Raw genomic sequence first — 18801 nt, 5'->3', positions numbered from 1 at the left:
ATGGTTCTTCCGGCACCAAAGACCAAAGACAAATTAATCTCCAATTTAGCTTCAAGCTGTGTAGTGATGTGGGATTTCACGACTATTTTTCTACTCTTTTTACTTCTGGTAGATTAGAGTAAGATTATGATAAGCATGCCAAGGGGTGGAATCCAATGTAGTTCTGCTACAACCAGTTATATGTCCATTCAGGACTGAACTTTACCATTTGACTTATAATGTATACCATACTCGTCAAGGGACTATCTCGAGTTAATTCAGCGACTATGAGTATTTACAATTCCGAGAGATGTATGCAACACAAGCATAGATGTCCTATATAGGACAATTAAAGTGGTTCGACGAGAACACACAATGATTTTTCACACCAACATAGTGATTTTTTTCTTATTAACCTTTCTATGTACTCGCAACTTCATGTTGCTAGGGTACTAGCCATTTATCTCAAAGTTCGCTTCATGTCGTTCAACAACAAATAGTAATGTGCCAACATCTGGTTGAGCAGTGTATGACCGAGATTTCTGGCCTTTATTCATTTCGTAAGGTCTCTTTGCTTACTAACAGAATCCCAAGTTACGATGTCTTCAATTCTAAAAAGGCTTTTATGCATTATATTATATATCTTCGGGTTACTTCAGGTAAAACTTTATGCATGAGGAGAGAGCAGAGAATTAACTTATCTGTGTTTCATTGTATTTCAATTTATTTTCCAAGATTTCCAAGCACTATAGAGCTTGATAAAGTTGTTATGGCCACTTGGCCATATATATAAATATATAATGACACACAACACAGTCAAATAAAATATAGAGCCAAATAAAATTGTTTATGAATGTTGCGTATAATGTGACTTCAGAGGCTTGAACAACCCACCACAATCCACACGAGTACAAGCTCTAGCATCTAGTGTCAACACGTGTGCGGCCATCAGGGCTACGACAACACAGCCAACCTTCGTAATAAGCGCAACAGGCACAATTATGGCTCGGTAATCGGGGTACACGATAAGTCCACGCAACATGCACAATTATGACTCGATGATCACGGCAGACGGACAGTGTGTGCAGGGCATGCGAAAAATACGCGACTCGGCAATGACGGTCCGACTCAACAGGAGTGATCCGACTAAGCGAGAGAGCGACACATCAATACATGACGCAACCAAGTTCTTACGACACAAATACTGTGTCATGTTGTCAGGGCGCAACCAATGCTTAGTCAATGTCATAACTCAACTGATTAATAACGTAGCTTGATCAGCGCAGTCGAGTACCCACTATACAATTTAATTACTCGGCATAAGTCAAAAAACTCAATGCATCATAAATATTTAAAGCGATTTAAGTATATACAGTATAGCATTCACATGTACTTTAATAATTCTCAGTTGATTATTTACTAAAATAATTATCCGTGTACCTAAACATCACTGACACAACTATGATAAATGGAAAATTGAAATATTAGTTAAGTATCTAGGCTTCAACGGGGAAGCAAACAAAAGAAACGAACCATATGTGCACATCGCTCTCACTGGTTAAGCAAGGGCAAGTACACGACCATGGCAGTATGAGACCTGATCTCACGGACATGCGGAGCAGCGGACATGCGTACAACATTTTTCGGAGCGAACCGTTGCCACACCCGCACAACACTCATTGAGTCACGGTTCCACTTTTCCTGGCAACCGTTTTGACCAAGATTCTACCGGATCGCACGGGAGCACGTGCGGCAGGGTGTCGACCTGGTCTGCCATAGCCATGGCACAAGCGTGCTAGTACCTAGCAGCTGCTTTCTTCCCCAGTGTCAAGGCCTGAAAGAATGGAATTGATCCGGCTCTGGAAACATCAGCAGCAAGGAAGGCCAGAGAAGATGAATTCATCCACCCAGTCACCCACGTCGCGCATGCACGATCGGTCCCGATCCTGGACTGGCCTATGTGTCAGCAGGGGGCGTCAGTGTTCAGCGCTCGGCCGCCAGAGACTCGGCTGTAGGCCGCAGACGCCAGCCGAGGCTCGGCGCTGGTCTGTTCGGTGCGCGGGCGCGGCCTCTGGTGATTCTCCCCGATAACGCGCGATTACTGGGCGCCTCCGGCTTGATCTTTGGGTGTTGTATATCTCAGTCCTCTTTATCTTCCGATTGATCGCAACGAATCAGGAAGAATAGAAAACATACCACTCTACTGCGTAGAGGAATCGAAGACTATCGCGTAGGACAGTTCGGCTAGGCCGGAGACCTGTCGGATTGACGAAGAGTTGATGCAGATTTATTCCCGCAGCAACGTCGATGTAGAGTGTGCTGATAACGTGTCGAGAACTACGTTATCACGGATCATTAGATCCGCTCCCTTCCCTCCCATCAGCAAATTAGGCGCGAGAAGATGTGGAAGACCCGTATCCCTTACCAGAAGCACGACAGAGAGCACACAAGACACGTGATGTAGGGTTGGGCCTCTGGCCTCTTTTCTTCTCTATTCCATATGAGGGAGGTACATGTTCTATATATTGAGACGTGATAGACCTCAGGGACATATTCGGTATTTGCTGTTGGATTAATGTGGGCTTGGCCCAAATTAATATTCAATAATAGTCAATGTTAATGGCCCACTTTAATGCTATGGTGTACTAATTATTTAGTACCATATTGGAAGCTCAAAGGACAAATCAATCAACTTAAATAGGTGGATCATTGGTGCATCTATTGAGAAGTTGAGAAAAGGATGAAGGACTGTCACACGCGCGCGCGCCGCCGCCGGCCGGGCCGGGCCGTGGTCGTGGCTCGTGGCTCGTGGTAGATCGGACCTTGGTCCGAATATTCCTTTCAAACGGTTGCGCATCCGTTTCTGTCCGTTGTTCTTCTCCCTCCTTCTGACCGCCTATAAGAATGGAGAGGGAGGGCTCTTCCAGTGACGCGAATTATCTCAAGAGAATTGCAAACAACACATTCCCGTCCCATCTTCTGCGAGCACAGAGAGAGTGGGAGAGCAGGCCTCCGAAATCACCGACCGCAGAGATACACTTGCACGGGTGTGCGGGCGATCAGATTTTTGGGGAGCGTCTTCGCGACTGCTCGAGTGATCTGTTTGTCCAGTTCGTCGCCTTCCCGAGTTGACGCGTGCTACTGTTCTTCTTCCCGGCGACCGTTCGAGGGACTGCACAACGTACATCTTCCTGCACCGACTTCGTACGGCTACATCGAACAAACACACGAGATGTCTCATGTGAATGGAGCCACTGATGCCTTGAGCATCGGTCCCTCCGCTGGGTACACTCTGTTCTTCGTATTTGTGCATGTTTCATTGTTGTTTACTGCTTATGCGAGTAGTTATACACACATGCACATACATGTCATCACATATATCGCACTGTTTTTCTGGATTAAATTAAAACTAAAAATGCCTAACTTTCTAACAATCCAAAAATCTGATATTAGGCATTTTTCTGTTAGTGGTTTTGCTGCTGCGTTAAAACCAAGTGAACCTTTTGATGGGACATTTTACAAGAGATGGCGTAGTAAGATGATACTGTGGTTGACCGCAATGAACTGCTATCACGCCGCACAGGGGAAACCCGAACAGTTCACTCCTGAAGAGGAGAGAATGTTCGACGTTGCCGATAACCTGTTTCGAGGCGCCGTGATTGGCGCTCTTGCCAACAAGTATGTTGATTCTTATCTAACGTGCACATCTGCAAAAGAGTTATGGGATGCATTAGATGAGAAGTTTGGTGTTTCTGATGCTGGTAGCGAGCTGTACATCATGGAGCAGCTATTTGACTATAAGATGGTGGAAAACCGTCCTGTAGTTGAACAGGCTCATGAAATACAGGCACTGGCTAAAGAACTCGAACAATTCCCATGTGTCTTGCCTGACAAGTTCGTGGCCGGCGGTATTATCGCTAAACTGCCACCTTCTTGGACGGACTTTGCTACCACTCTAAAACATAAGAGACAAGAGTTTAGCGTGGCTGAGCTTATTGGTTCTCTTGATGTTGAGGAGAGGGCGAGAGCAAAAGACACTCGTGGAAAAGGAGTTGAGACTTCTAGTGCCAATATGGTACAAAAGAAGAACTCCAATGCATCACATAATAATAAAAAGAAGAACAAGCAACAGAATGCCACGAAGCCCAAGCAGGCAGCCTCGTTCAAAAAGAAGAACAAAGGAGCTGGTTGCTTTGTTTGCGGGAGTACTGATCATTGGGCAAGCGCTTGTCCAGACCGCAAATTTAAGCAAGAGAAAAAACCAGCTCAAGAGAAGAAAACAGTAAACATGGTTGTTAGCGAGACTGCAGAAGGAACATCGGGGTATGGTAATCTTTTACCTACTGTTCTTTCAGTGTGTCAATCCCCTGAGTGGTGGGCTGATACCGGTGCTAATATTCATGTGTGTGCTGATATTTCTTTATTTTCTTCTTATCAGTGCAAAGGGACTGGAGCCTTGCTGATGGGGAACGGATCACATGCGCGTGTTCTTGGTGTTGGTACAGTCATTCTGAAGTTTACTTCGGGAAAGACGGTGCTATTGAAGAACGTGCAGCATGTCCCCTCCATCAAAAAGAATCTAGTTAGTGGCTCTCAATTGTGTCGAGATGGCTACAAAATTGTCTTTGAGTCTAATAAATGTATACTGTCTAAGTATGGAACGTTTGTTGGAAAAGGCTATGACAGCGGAGGCTTGTTCCGCTTATCTTTGCATGATGCGTGTAATAAGTCTGTGAACAATGTTGTTTCGAATGAGTCGTATATTTGGCATTCACGACTTTGTCATATCAATTTTGGTTGTGTCTCGCGGTTAGCAGATTTAAATTTAATCCCGAAATTTGATTTAGTCAAAGGTTCTAAGTGCCAGGTGTGCGTGCAATCTAAGCAACCTCGCAAGCCTCACAAGGCTGCGGAGGCGAGGAATTTGGCACCACTAGACTTAATACATTCCGATTTATGTGAGATGAACGGAATATTGACTAAAGGAGGCAAGCGATATTTTATTACTTTTATCGATGACTCTACTAGATTTTGTTATGTGTATCTCTTAAAATCAAAAGATGAAGCTTTGCATTATTTTAAGACCTACAAAGCTGAAGTTGAAAATCAACTCGAGAGGAAAATTAAACGGTTAAGGTCTGATCGTGGTGGAGAATATTTTTCGGGTGATTTTTCTGATTTTTGTGTGGAACATGGTATTATTCATGAGAGGACACTGCCATACTCACCACAATCCAATGGGGTTGCTGAAAGAAAGAACCGTACTCTAACTGATTTGGTTAACGCCATGTTAGAGACTTCAGGGCTATCTAAGGAATGGTGGGGTGAGGCGATCTTGACGGCGTGTCATGTCCTGAATAAAGTTCCCACAAAGAACAAAGAAATCACACCATTCAAGGAATGGGAAAAGAAGAAATTAAATATCTCCTATTTGCGCACCTGGGGTTGTTTGGCTAAAGTGAATGTGCCAATTAACAAGAAGCGCAAATTAGGACCGAAAACTGTTGATTGTGTTTTCCTTGGGTATGCTTTCCACAGCATTGAATATAGGTTTTTAATTATAAACTCTGGAGTACCAGACATGTTGGTTGGTACAATTATGGAGTCCAGAGATGCTACGTTTTTTGAGGACGAATTTCCCATGAAAGCTACACATGATACGTCTAATGATGAACCAACGATACCCCATGAGCATTTTATTCCGGTAGAACACACTGAGGAATCCCATATACATAATCATGTGGAAAATGACAATGTATCAACTCGAAAGAGTAAGAGACCAAGGATTGCAAAGTCCTTTGGTGATGATTACATTGTATATCTTGTGGATGACACACCAAGTACCATTGAAGAGGCATATTCCTCTCCTGATGCTGACTTTTGGAAGGAAGCAATAAGGAGTGAGATGGATTCTATTATGTCTAATGCAACTTGGGAGGTGGTTGAGCGTCCTTATGGGTGTAAGCCCATTGGAAGTAAATGGGTGTTCAAGAAAAAACTTAGGCCTGATGGTACTATTGAAAGGTACAAGGCGAGGCTTGTAATTAAAGGCTATTCACAGAAGGAAGGTGAGGATTTCTTTGATACTTATTCACCTGTGGCTCGATTGACCACAATTCGTGTGCTACTTTCTTTGGCTGCCTCTCATGGTCTACTCGTCCATCAAATGGATGTTAAGACAGCATTCCTAAATGGAGAGCTAGATGAGGAAATTTACATGGAGCAGCCAGCTGGGTTTGTAGCAAACGGTCAAGAAGGCATGGTGTGTAAATTATTGAAATCTTTATATGGCCTAAAACAAGCACCTAAGCAATGGCATGAAAAGTTCGATAGAACTTTGACATCTGCTGGTTTTGTTGTGAACGAAGCAGACAAGTGTGTATACTATCGGTATGGTGGGGGCGAGGGAGTAATTTTATGCCTATATGTTGATGACATTCTAATCTTGGGGACGAGTCTTGATGTGATTAAAGAGACAAAAGACTTTCTGTCTAATAATTTTGAAATGAAAGATTTGGGAGAAGCTGATGTTATTCTTAACATTAAGCTACTGAGAGAAGGCATTGGTGGGATCACACTTGTGCAATCCCATTATGTGGAGAAGGTTTTGAGTCGCTTTGGTTTTAGCGAATGTGAACCTGCTCCAACGCCTTATGATCCTAGTAAGCTATTAAAGAAAAATCGAAGGATAGCTAGGGATCAATTGAGATATTCCCAAATAATTGGTTCACTCATGTATTTAGCTAGCGCTACGAGGCCTGACATCTCATTTGCTGTGAGCAAACTTAGTCGATTTGTTTCAAATCCGGGAGATGATCACTGGCGTGCTCTTGAGAGAGTTTTGCGCTATCTAAAGGGTACTATGAGTTTAGGCATCCATTATACCGGGTACCCAACAGTTCTGGAGGGTTATTGTGATGCAAACTGGATATCTGATGCTGATGAGATATATGCCACAAGTGGATATGTGTTTTCACTTGGAGGTGGTGCTGTTTCATGGAAGTCTTGCAAGCAGACCATCTTAACGAGGTCGACTATGGAAGCAGAACTCACAGCATTAGATACCGCTTCAGTTGAGGCTGAGTGGCTTCGTGAACTCCTTATGGATTTACCGGTGGTTGAAAAACCTGTGCCGGCTATTTCCATGAACTGTGATAATCAGACTGTGATAATTAAGATAAACAGTTCTAAGGATAATATGAAGTCGACAAGGCACATAAAGAGGCGTTTGAAATCTGTCAGGAAATTGAGAAACTCCGGAGTAATAGCGTTGGATTATGTCCATACGTCTAAAAATCTGGCAGATCAATTTACTAAGGGGCTATCACGTAGTGTGATAGATAGTGCATCAAGTGAGATGGGCATGAGACCCACCTAAAGTTTATCATAGTGGTAACCTGTTCTATGTGATCGGAGATCCCGTGAATTAGAATGGTGAAACAAGCTAGTGGTAGACTGAGAGGAAAGACCCTTAATAAGGCTTATTTCAGATGCATATCTTTCCTTACTGTAAGGTAGGTTGGTGTTTGCACCTTAATATGTTCCAAGTGGCTTTGTGAAGCAAAGATGTTGTCCTACAGAACATCTTTAGAGGAACATACCTATATGGGTTAACTGCTAGTCACAGTTTATGAGATCTGGGTGGTTTCTAGATACCCATGAAAGGCTATGGAGTTTGACTTATATGCTCCAACCAGAGGGGATGCGTTCAGCAATCTAGTACTGGTAAAGAGTTTAGATGAAACTCATTCCACGCAAAACTGCCAATTCAAGGCCTAGTCCATTGTGCAGTTGTGGTCAAGTGTAGTCTAAGTTCTAGGTGGATGTTCAACTTAACAGTCTCCATCGAAACACCAGTATATCAAACGTTTGAGATGATGAGAGCTTTTTTGTGTGACTTAGCATTTGGTGGGGATTGTTGGATTAATGTGGGCTTGGCCCAAATTAATATTCAATAATAGTCAATGCTAATGGCCCACTTTAATGCTATGGTGTACTAATTATTTAGTACCATATTGGAAGCTCAAAGGACAAATCAATCAACTTAAATAGGTGGACCATTGGTGCATCTATTGAGAAGTTGAGAAAAGGATGAAGGACTGCCACACGCGCGCGCGCGCCGCCGCCGGCCGGGCCGGGCCGTGGCTCGTGGCTCGTGGCTCCGTCCGTTTCCTGTCTTATGGCTAGTAACGGACGTCAGTTACTGTCGTCAGTTTCCAGTTCTAATGCGCGACCGTTTCTGTCCGTTGTTCTTCTCCCTCCTTCTGACCGCCTATAAGAATGGAGAGGGAGGGCTCTTCCAGTGACGCGAATTATCTCAAGCGAATTGCAAACAACACATTCCCGTCCCATCTTCTGCAAGCACAGAGAGAGTGGGAGAGCAGGCCTCCGAAATCACCGACCGCAGAGATACACTTGCACGGGTGTGCGGGCGATCAGATTTTTGGGGAGCGTCTTCGCGACTGCTCGAGTGATCTGTTTGTCCAGTTCGTCGCCTTCCCGAGTTGACGCGTGCTGCTGTTCTTCTTCCCGGCGACCGTTCGAGGGACTGCACAGCGTACATCTTCCTGCACCGACTTCGTACGGCTACATCGAACAAACACACGAGATGTCTCGTGTGAATGGAGCCACTGATGCCTTGAGCATCGGTCCCTCCGCTGGGTACACTCTGTTCTTCGTATTTGTGCATGTTTCATTACTGTTTACTGCTTATGCGAGTAGTTATACACACATGCACATACATGTCATCACATATATCGCACTGTTTTTCTGGATTAAATTAAAACTAAAAATGCCTAACTTTCTAACATTTGCCCACATAACCCTTTATTAGGGTTTCTCAACAAAAACAATAAAAATATAATAGTCTTTGCACTGAGCAAGTAAAATGACCATGTTGTACTTGGCCAGATTGAGTCAGGTTGTTTGTCATCTGCAGATCTATCTATGTATGTACGTATTTCTATGGAAATTCATGCTTTGTTTTTTCGTTGCATTAGGTATCTTGGATAAAAAAAAGAGAGGAAAATTGCTCTCATATAGATTATAGCCTGGCCCACCTTAAGTGCAATTACAACAAAAAAGGGTGTATAAGATAGGTGGACAACTAGATTAGCAAATTACTCTCTCTGTATTAAAATAACAGTCGTTTTAGCTCTTGACTTTTATGCCTATATTTAAATGTATGATAATGAAATAGACACATATACAAACCATATACTTAAAGTGTTATATGAACTCACTATTTTTTTAAAACAAATTTTATTTTGGAACAGCGTGAGTACTTAAAAATAAAGTACTCCATCTTTATTTTAGGATTCTATAACAAAGTCCTTTGCTTTGCTACAAAACAAAAGATGACTATATATGCAAGAAGGACATATGTATCATCATCTCACGTGTCGTGTAACCACATCGCTAAATTCTAGAATCATTCGGTATACCACAGATGCTTTTGTAATCAGTAAGCTACGCACCCGTCCTCATAAGTTGAAAATAGACGGAGCCCATGTTTTCCAAAGGACCCAAGCCCAACAATCCCGAAACCCACAGAATGAAGAAAGAAAGTTATTATATGGGCCAGAGAGGAGGATAATTCCTCGTTGGGCGACATTCTTTCCGGCACAGCGCTGCAAAAAAAAAAAAAAAACATTGATGCAAAGAACTCTCTCCAACTCATAACTAGATTTAAGATCAAACTGCCATCTATTGGCCAGACCATACTAGATTTTAGCATTCATTAATCCGAGCGTCCATTCGCGATTAGAATCTGTTGGCCACGCACGCTACGCACAGAATTTTGCACAGAATCCATTGTTGCATGCAAGAAAGTACATCTACAACAGGTTCTTAGGGTATGACGCGCCCATTCAACACCAACTTAGTTCGCGCACTTTGCTGACAACATTAGCTACTCTTTAATATTTTCCCACGAAAAAGAGCACCTGCAAACCAAAAAAAAAAAAAAAAAAAAAAATTGGCGGGCAGGCAGCGACCTGTATCCGCACGTGGCCAGCCCCTTGCTGCGCCGTATGGGCCTGAGGCCTCCCAGGACAGCAAAAAGGCCGGATAGTCTCTCAGAGTCAGAGGGATCAAAGAAGCGCACGCAGTGCAGCGGAGAGCCGAGAGCCCACGCCCACATGCATGCTCCACGCCTCCACCTGATGCTCGTCATGTGCTGGCGGACGCACGGGGCGAACCTGGCCACGAAAACGCGCGAGGTTCACTCTCGCTCGCCGCTCGCTCATCAGTCATCACGCGGCGGTAGGTACACAGCACTGCTGGAATTTTTACACCCCATTTAGATGTAGATAATGGAGCAAAGAATTAAGAATTGAAATCAGCTTTCCTAAATTCTGTTGTTGGTTGTACGTAGAATTGAGATTTGAAATCAGAGACCTAATTTCCTAGAATTAAACTATAACTACAAAACCCCTCCCAATGCCTCACCCTTATTGCATAGAATTAGACTGTACAATTCCAAACTCCAACTTAGTGACATCCAAACAATATAATTAGAATTACATCTCATTCCAATTCCATACATGATTTAGCATTCAACTCAATTGAATTTTATCCTCTCCAATATCGACATCTAAACAAAGCATTACTCGATCGTTTCGTCTGCCTTCTTCCTCCCGATTTCGTGATATGTACGGTTCCCGCGAGAGATTTATATGGTATTTGGTTTGAGAGATAAGCTAGTCTATCATCTTCTCACTCCTTATTTTTTTGTTTGATCTGTAGAATAGAATAAATTGATTTATCACCACTTCAATCCTCATAGCTAGTAGTACTAATATGAGAAATGGAGTCCCTGCCAAACTTAGAGCTGATTTGGTGACCCGGGATCCCGGGAGGATTGGAGGGGATTGGGGGGATATTAGTTCATTTCCCCTTCCTCCAATCCTCTCGTGATCCTTTTGTCACCAAATCAGCCCTTAAGGAATGAATCTATGATGCGTTACTTTATTTTGGATGACGTGATTAATGAAACCAAACATCTAATTATATTATGATGCGGTTCCACGTCGACCACTTTGCTACTACCAGCAAAGGATCAGCATCGTCGCACTAGCTAGGCAGGGGCTGAGGGACGCCGAATCCTCGAGACTGGAACCGACAAAAGCGTGCTGACGCCAGCGACGACGCACGGCCGGGGTTCGTTGCGGTTGCGGGCGCCGGCAATTGGCATTTTGCATCGCCACGGCAGCGACCAGACGGTCCCTCCCGCCCGGCCGTCCCTCGCGCTGCACAACTGCAGTCTGAGAAGCCACGCCTCTCGACAGACAGGGATCGGGCCGGGCCGAACAACTGCAGTCTGAGAAGCCACGCCTCTCGACAGACAGTCGGCGTCGGCGTCGGCGTCGGCGTCGAGTGTTGCGTGCCGGCTTCCACCGCAGAGGATCCTCGCGCGGCACCCCTCTCATCATCGTCTTCGTCATCAGCGACGATCCAGTATTGGTCAGCGCTAGCGTCCGTGCTCTACTAGAACCGTGGGAGCAGCCCCACTTTTTTACGAATGCGAATTCATTAGTTAATTGGATTGGAAATCGCAGGATCCAGCCGGCCGTTCCACCACTACACCCCCCCAAAAAAAAGTGACTCCCACTGAAACTCAGTACTACTAGTAATGAACGGCTCGCCTCTCGCAATCAGCAGGGCACCCGCGCCCACACGCCAGTGACGAAGCCGCCGCCGCCGCCGCCGCACGCACGCACCGGCGGCTTCTGCCTTCTGCTGCCGATGCCGCTCGCCCGCTCCTGCGATTGATGCGCGCACTTCAACGCGCCGTCCTGACGCCCGGGCCCCACCACCACACCGCTTTATAAAGTGACCAGCTCGCGCTGCTGGCCCCGTCTCTTCTTACTCCCTTCTTCCGCGGTGGTAGTACCGCGACGGAAGCAGAGGCGGCGGCAGCAGTGGACGCGGAGGAGCCCTAGCCAGCCTCCGGGTGCCGGCGCGGCGAGGTGAGTGGTTCAGTCCGACGGCTGGCGTCCGCGTGTCGGATTGCGCGATTCCCGCTGACATTCCGGTGCTGGATTTCGGCAGGTTGTGGATTCGATGGCGGTGGCGTCGCGGCTGGCGGTCGCGCGGGTGTCGCCGGACGGCGCGCGCCCCGCGGCGGCGGCGGCGGCAGGGGGGAGGGGGAGGAGCGGGCTCGCGGCGGTTCGGCTCCCGTCGACCGCCGGTTGGGTGAGGAGGAGGGGGCGCGGCGGGGCCGTCGCGGCCAGCCCTCCCACGGAGGAGGCCGTGCAGATGACGGAGCCGCTCACCAAGGAGGACCTCGTCGCCTACCTCGTCTCCGGGTGCAAGCCCAAGGAGAATTGGAGGTCAGAAGCTTCCGTATGCTCCTTTTTTCTTATTTTTGTTGTTTTGTTCTGGTTCCTCTCCTAGTGCCATCGTGGTGGAATGTTTGACGTGGACGCGTAATTCATAGTGACCAACGCTGTCTAGCTCTGAAACTGAGGTTACATTCAAGTGCTCGTGAGAGTGACAACAGACTTTTTGAGCCGGCTCTCTAGTGTGTACTGGGTGCTAGGATGAATTCATCAGTGTGATGATCACTTGGCCGCCGTTTTTATCTTGTACATGTTTTCAACTTAATTTAGCGTCGATGATTCTGGTGTTTTATTGAAGCTGTCCCTGTATTTTTCTTTTTTTTAAACGGAAAATATGCTTCAGTTGGCTGTTCAGTTTATCCCCAAAGTAAACGTCTGTCCTTTACAGAATTGGGACGGAGCACGAAAAGTTCGGTTTCGAAGTCGACACTTTACGCCCTATAAAATATGATCAGATTCGTGACATACTGAACGGTCTTGCTGAGAGATTTGATTGGGACAAGATAATGGAAGAAAACAATGTTATCGGTCTCAAGCAGGTACGGTTCCGTTGCTCCTTCCCTTTTGTATGAATGTGTCTGGCGATATATCATCCACCAACAATTGAAATTGGATGAAAAGGGCGTTGCCTGTCATTTCGATGGGTCACCCTCACTCATATGCTTGAGATGCTACAGCCAAACACAAGTTATGCAGTTTTTTTTTTCTTCTGATGGCTGGCTTCAGTTTATCTTTGCAACCTTACTTGTTTCTACGGATGTAGGGAAAGCAAAGCATCTCACTAGAACCTGGAGGCCAATTTGAACTTAGTGGCGCTCCTCTCGAAACATTACATCAAACTTGTGCTGAGGTCAATTCGCATCTTTATCAGGTAACTTCTCTTACATTGCATTCCTTGTACAGCATCTTACAGAAACTATGATCTTAGTTTGTGTGTGTTACCATTCTTTTGTCAGAGATAATACAGTACCAATCTCTCATAGTCATATGCAAACCAAATGTTTACTGACACCCCTGCATGCTTATTGTGATACTTCTGTTGAGAACTATACCTTTAATGTGAACATCTTGTTGGAGTTCATTTTGTAATATTTTTTAACATGCCGACTAGGGTCTTATGGGAAAATGTTAAGAATTGTATGGTACCATATTGCATTTTTCTTGCATTTCAGTGCAATTAGGGTATGTATGACCCCAAAGTTTGCCTGTTCTTGCAGGTTAAAGCAGTTGGAGAGGAAATGGGAATAGGATTTCTTGGGCTTGGCTTTCAGCCAAAATGGGCACTGAGTGACATACCAATAATGCCAAAGGTAATTCTGTCCTTTAACCTTGGAGAAGAGCAGACCTGGTGCAGTGTTGAGAACTGTCTCACTTAGTCACCAGGTTGGCAGGTTCGAAGCAGCCTCTCCGCATTTGTATGGAAGACTTGCCTCGGTCTATCCCTTTTTTCCTAGACCCTACTCATGTGGGAGGCTCCGGCACTAGATCTGTCCCTTTTAACCTTGTAAACTTGTACTTTTTGAACTTTGTATTGTTCCTGGACTGTAACTACTGTTCACGCGTCACCTCAACCCATCATACTTGTTTTGACTTTTAAGCATAGTATTCTAGATACATAAATAATTAATAAGGTGCTATCAGTCTATCACTAGAAATGTTGTCTTTTGGTACGCCTCCCATTCTTGACACAACAATATAGACTTGCTAGTTACCCAGCTAATGTGGTGAGGACTTAGGGGAAAAAAATGACTGATGACTCATACTGTAGATTTGTTCAGATATGCCTTAGGCAATGACTGTTACTGTTTCATGTAACATCTAATGAAAACAATAATTGGTTTGTAGGGAAGATACGAAATAATGAGGAATTACATGCCTAAAGTTGGTACTCTTGGCCTTGATATGATGTTCCGGACATGTACTGTGCAGGTGAGCGAATTTCTATTTTTATTTGTGAAGTGCCATTTTCAGAATAACATCCCTCTCCATTTGAGCTCATCTCAAAGATACCTGAAACTCTATCGATGACCAAAGTTGATTCACTAAAGAAGTTAACTGATTTATATTGTGATAATCTTGACTGAAGTTCACACTTCTTTGTACAGGTTAATCTTGACTTCAGTTCAGAACAGGATATGATAAGGAAATTTCGCGCTGGCCTCGCTTTGCAGCCTGTGGGTATTTTTATTGTCTTCTATGATAATTTATTTGCTGTTCTCAAACAATCCTGTCTTGTCCATTTGACAGATTGCAACTGCAATATTTGCCAATTCTCCGTTCAAAGAAGGAAAACCAAATGGATTTCTCAGCTTAAGGAGGCATTAACTTGATAGCCCTTAAGTACATAGATACTTAATTTCATTTTCTGCAGTTATTAACACAGTTACCCTTATCTGCAGCCATATCTGGACAGATACTGATAATAATCGTGCAGGGATGCTCCCTTTTGTCTTTGACGACTCATTTGGGTTAGCTCTCCTTTTGAACTCCCTCTCTCCCCCACCTTTAGTGTCAGTAATTTGATTGAATTGCCTCATATTTCCTTTAAAGATGAAGCGGTCCTAATCATAGTTTCTGTTTGGGGGTGCAGGTTTGAGCAATATGTGGACTATGCATTAGAAGTCCCCATGTATTTTGTGTACCGAAATAAAAAGTATATTGACTGCACCGGAATGTCGTTTCGGGTCTATTTCTGCCCTTGACGTCCTTTTACTCATGTAGTTCTGTATTGTGAATAACTGAAGATTTTAGATTTTTTTTTGCACCCTCCATTTACATGACACAGTGTCTGGTTTTCATTAATAAAACTCATTCCATTTGATTTGTATTTATTTTGCAGGATTTTATGCAAGGAAAGCTTCCACAGGCTCCTGGGGAGTTGCCCACTCTTAACGATTGGGAGAACCATCTAACAACAATTTTTCCTGAGGTTTACCCTTTTATCTGTTTACACGATGGCATATCTGTCGTTGCTAGGTATCGCAATAACTCTTGTCTTCTGCATTCTGCTTGCAGGTTAGGCTAAAGAGGTACCTTGAGATGAGAGGTGCTGATGGTGGCCCATGGAGGAGATTGTGTGCGTTGCCTGCATTTTGGGTTTGTGATCTGCTTTCCTTTGACTTCGTTTTGTATTCCTGTGCACTGCTGTGCCTCTGACAGCCAGTAGTTAATATGAATATGGGCTATCTACGGTATTAGTTTATTTATAGCTTTTGCTAGAAGTTTTAACCAGAATTTGGCTTCATGCGAGTCCACAGGTTGGGCTGCTGTACGACGAGGAATCGTTACAAAGCATTTTAGACATGACTTTTGATTGGACAAAGGAGGAAAGAGAGATGCTAAGACGGAAGGTATATCAAAATAACTGTGCACTCATTCCTTCCGCGTGATTTTAGTTTTTCCCCCTTATTGTTGGTGGCACATTTTGGGTTTAACGGTTTAACCCAACTTGTTTGGGACTAAAAAGGTTTTTTTTGTTGTTGTTTGGCACAATAGAAAATGTTCTTGATGGGGAACTAAAATTTAATTTGCCTCACAACAACCGTCGAGTAGATTTTTTTTTTACCATATTCTTGTGATTAGCAACTGGCTCTTGTAGAAAAGAATAAAGTCCAGCATATTTAATCAGTTTTGCTGTGTTATATTGGTCAGGTACCATCGACTGGTTTGAAGACGCCGTTTCGTGATGGATATGTAAGAGATTTAGCTGAGGAAGTTCTAAAACTGGCCAAGGTTAGTAAATTAGAGTACTTTGCTACGAGTACTGATAAATTTGTCTAATAACGTTTGTGTTGCCCTAACCCCAGAATGGACTGGAAAGAAGAGGGTACAAGGAGGTTGGTTTCCTTAGAGAGGTCGACGAAGTAGTGAGAACAGGCAAATGCTATTCAGCACCCTCATCTTCATTCGTTTGTTGGACTATCTGTTTCTGAAGATCCTAATTACCTTCAACTTGCTACAGGAGTGACGCCTGCGGAGAGGCTGCTGAACCTGTACGAGACCAAGTGGCAACGCAACGTCGACCATGTTTTCGAGCATTTGTTATACTGATTACTGAGGATGACGCCGCCGAACGACGTTGGACTGAGCTTGTAGATGTACCCCGTACCCTAATACAGAGTCTCGTCTTGATTCATTCAATGCCTGAGCCGGAAGGGCTCAGTTTCAGGCACACAGGAGCAGAGCTTTCGGTTGGTTGTTGACGGGGGGCAACCGCTGCACAGCCCGGTGCTGTGCCTACAAATAACTTCGCCTGGAACTGGAACGGATCACTCATCACTGTGCTTTGCTTTGACTTGATCTGCCTGTCTCTCCAGGGAGATGGAACAAACTACTGTTTGTACCGGCCCGTTTTGTTTTGCAGCTATGAAAATCGCCGTATTGAAAATAAGTCCGTCTTCTGCACGATGGAACTGTTTGTTTTTCCTTTTTTTTTGGATTGTTGGGACTTGGGATGTTTGTTCGGGGTTAACATGGCAAAAGTGATCTCATCGACGATAAATAAATGAACTGATGGTTTGATCCGGAATCTGCGATATCTGCATGTTCCTTTGTAGCCGGTCTTTATGGTCTGCTACCTCTGCTACGATACCTTAGGGTACATGATTTTCCGTACGCATCGTCTCTTAGCTGCATTTGTTGCATTTGTGATTTAGGAAACTCAGAGTTGTATCATGCTGTTTTTTATTGTTTCTTGTACTTAGAAAACTGTTCTACTGTCTTAGGGTTGTATATGCCCTTATCACCACATGGGGTGTTTGGTCCTCATCAACTCTGACCTTAACAGCCACCTAAACTACATTATGAGTGATGTCCAACTCTCAAAAGGAGCTATCAGAAAACTAGATCAACGTCGCCGCGACTTCCTTTAGTCAGGGCAAGGATATTGTTTGTGCCTTGTTCCTTGAGACACGGTGCTCGAGAGCAAAAAACTCCGGTGGCCTTGACGTCTGAGACCTTGAATTGTTTAACAACTGTCTCCACCTTAAGCTGATACACCGCCTCTATATTTCTTCTTGATCCTCTTGGATGCCTAGGTTTGCAGCCATGTCTACTTGGCAGGCCTCATTGGTGACCTCCCTGGCACCCACTGGGCATCCTTGCCCCTCCTCTGTCGCTCTATCACCACATGTGTCGTCCATGACAGAAAAATCACATCCTTCTGAACTTCTGGTACGATGTCTGGTGCTCTGATGACGACATCACCACAAAATTCCAAGCCCTCAAGTCCCACTCCAAGATGTCAGACCCTTTTTGTAAGGAAAATGGATCCCGAGCCATTTGGCTAAATAAGTTTTGGTGTTTGATGATCAACATAACTTATGGACTAATGGATTTGCTAGTGTTTGTGTTTGTAGTTCACAGGATGCTAAAGTTACTTGGACCAAGGCATTGAGAAAAGCAACACCTCAAAAGAAGACATTATGAAGATCAAACGAAGTCCAAGAAACAAAGGAAGTGTTGCTTGCGGACTGTCTGGTCTGGAGCACCGGACTGTCCGGTGCTACACGCCGGATTATCCGGTGTGCCAGGAACAGTAGCCCTAACGGCTAGTTCTAGGTGGCACTGTGGAGAGAAGACCACCAGACTGTCCGGTATAAAATGCCTGCGCGCCAACGGTCGTCTGCGGTGTCAGACCAACGGCTAGGCGCAACGGACAATGAACAGTGCACTGTCCGGTGCACCACCGGACTGTCCGATGTGCCACAGAGAGCACATCTTTTCTCCAACGGCTAGATTTGTGTTGGGGCCTATAAATATCACCCCAACCGACCATTTCAAGGTGTGAGAGCCCAAGAGACATACCAAGGCACATAGTTCACATTTCCAAGAGCTCATACACCCAAGTGCTTAATAGAACCACTTGGTGATTAGCGTAGGTGCTTTGCGAAATGCTTAGGTTAGTTAGACCGCTCTAGCGCTTACTCTAGGTGAATCCTAGTTAGTTGAGTGAGTTTAGATAAACCACACAACCCCTCGGCTCTTGCGCGAGCCGTTGTAATTGTACCGAGTGGGGCGAGAGTCTTGCAAGACCGTAACAACCGTGTTTGTGTCACGGCCGCCACCGTGTACTGGAGGGAACGAGGCCCGCGGTGTTTTCAGCCGAAAGCTCTGTAACGCCCCGAATTTTGCAGTTGAATTTTTTCTTTTCTTTACTCGCCAAAATTCGGGCGTTACCTTTCCCTTTTCTTTTTCCCCTCGCTAAACCTTGACCTTTTTCAAAGTTTAGCGGGATTCGGTTTGGAATTCCCGTATGTATAAAAACCCTAAATACTTTATGTTGTTTGATGCACCATGCCGCCCTTGCATTTTTGGTTGTTTGAAAGTGCAATCGCATTCATCTAAAAAATCGGATTTCGAGAACAAGCGGAAAATCTTTTATCTTTCTTTCTCTCTCTTTCTCTCTCCCGCGCCCTGGGCCGACCCCGGCCGGCCCAGCCGCCCCTGGCGCCCCCCCCCTTGGGCCCAATAGGCCCATGCC

The 18801-nt window shown here is 44.8% G+C and overlaps 1 protein-coding gene across 2 annotated transcripts; it reads left to right on the top strand.

Moving 5' to 3' along the window:
• The first annotated feature begins 11303 nt into the window (after positions 1 to 11303).
• On the top strand, positions 11304 to 16848 carry LOC542026 (gamma-glutamylcysteine synthetase 1). Of its 2 annotated transcripts, XM_008650063.4 has the most exons (17): positions 11304 to 11442; positions 11538 to 11948; positions 12031 to 12311; positions 12709 to 12859; positions 13084 to 13191; positions 13538 to 13630; positions 14166 to 14249; positions 14426 to 14494; positions 14568 to 14638; positions 14720 to 14788; positions 14911 to 15004; positions 15160 to 15249; positions 15336 to 15416; positions 15578 to 15670; positions 15972 to 16052; positions 16127 to 16196; positions 16282 to 16848. In XM_008650063.4, exons 3-17 carry the CDS (start codon positions 12043 to 12045, stop codon positions 16368 to 16370), a joined length of 1512 nt encoding a protein of 503 aa, XP_008648285.1. In that variant the 5' UTR covers positions 11304 to 11442; positions 11538 to 11948; positions 12031 to 12042; the 3' UTR covers positions 16371 to 16848.
• The last annotated feature ends 1953 nt before the right edge of the window (positions 16849 to 18801 follow it).

The sequence above is a fragment of the Zea mays genome, chromosome 6, assembly GCF_902167145.1.
Source record: "Zea mays cultivar B73 chromosome 6, Zm-B73-REFERENCE-NAM-5.0, whole genome shotgun sequence".
Classification (NCBI taxonomy): Eukaryota; Viridiplantae; Streptophyta; class Magnoliopsida; order Poales; family Poaceae; genus Zea; species Zea mays.
This window is presented reverse-complemented; position numbering and strand designations above follow the sequence as displayed.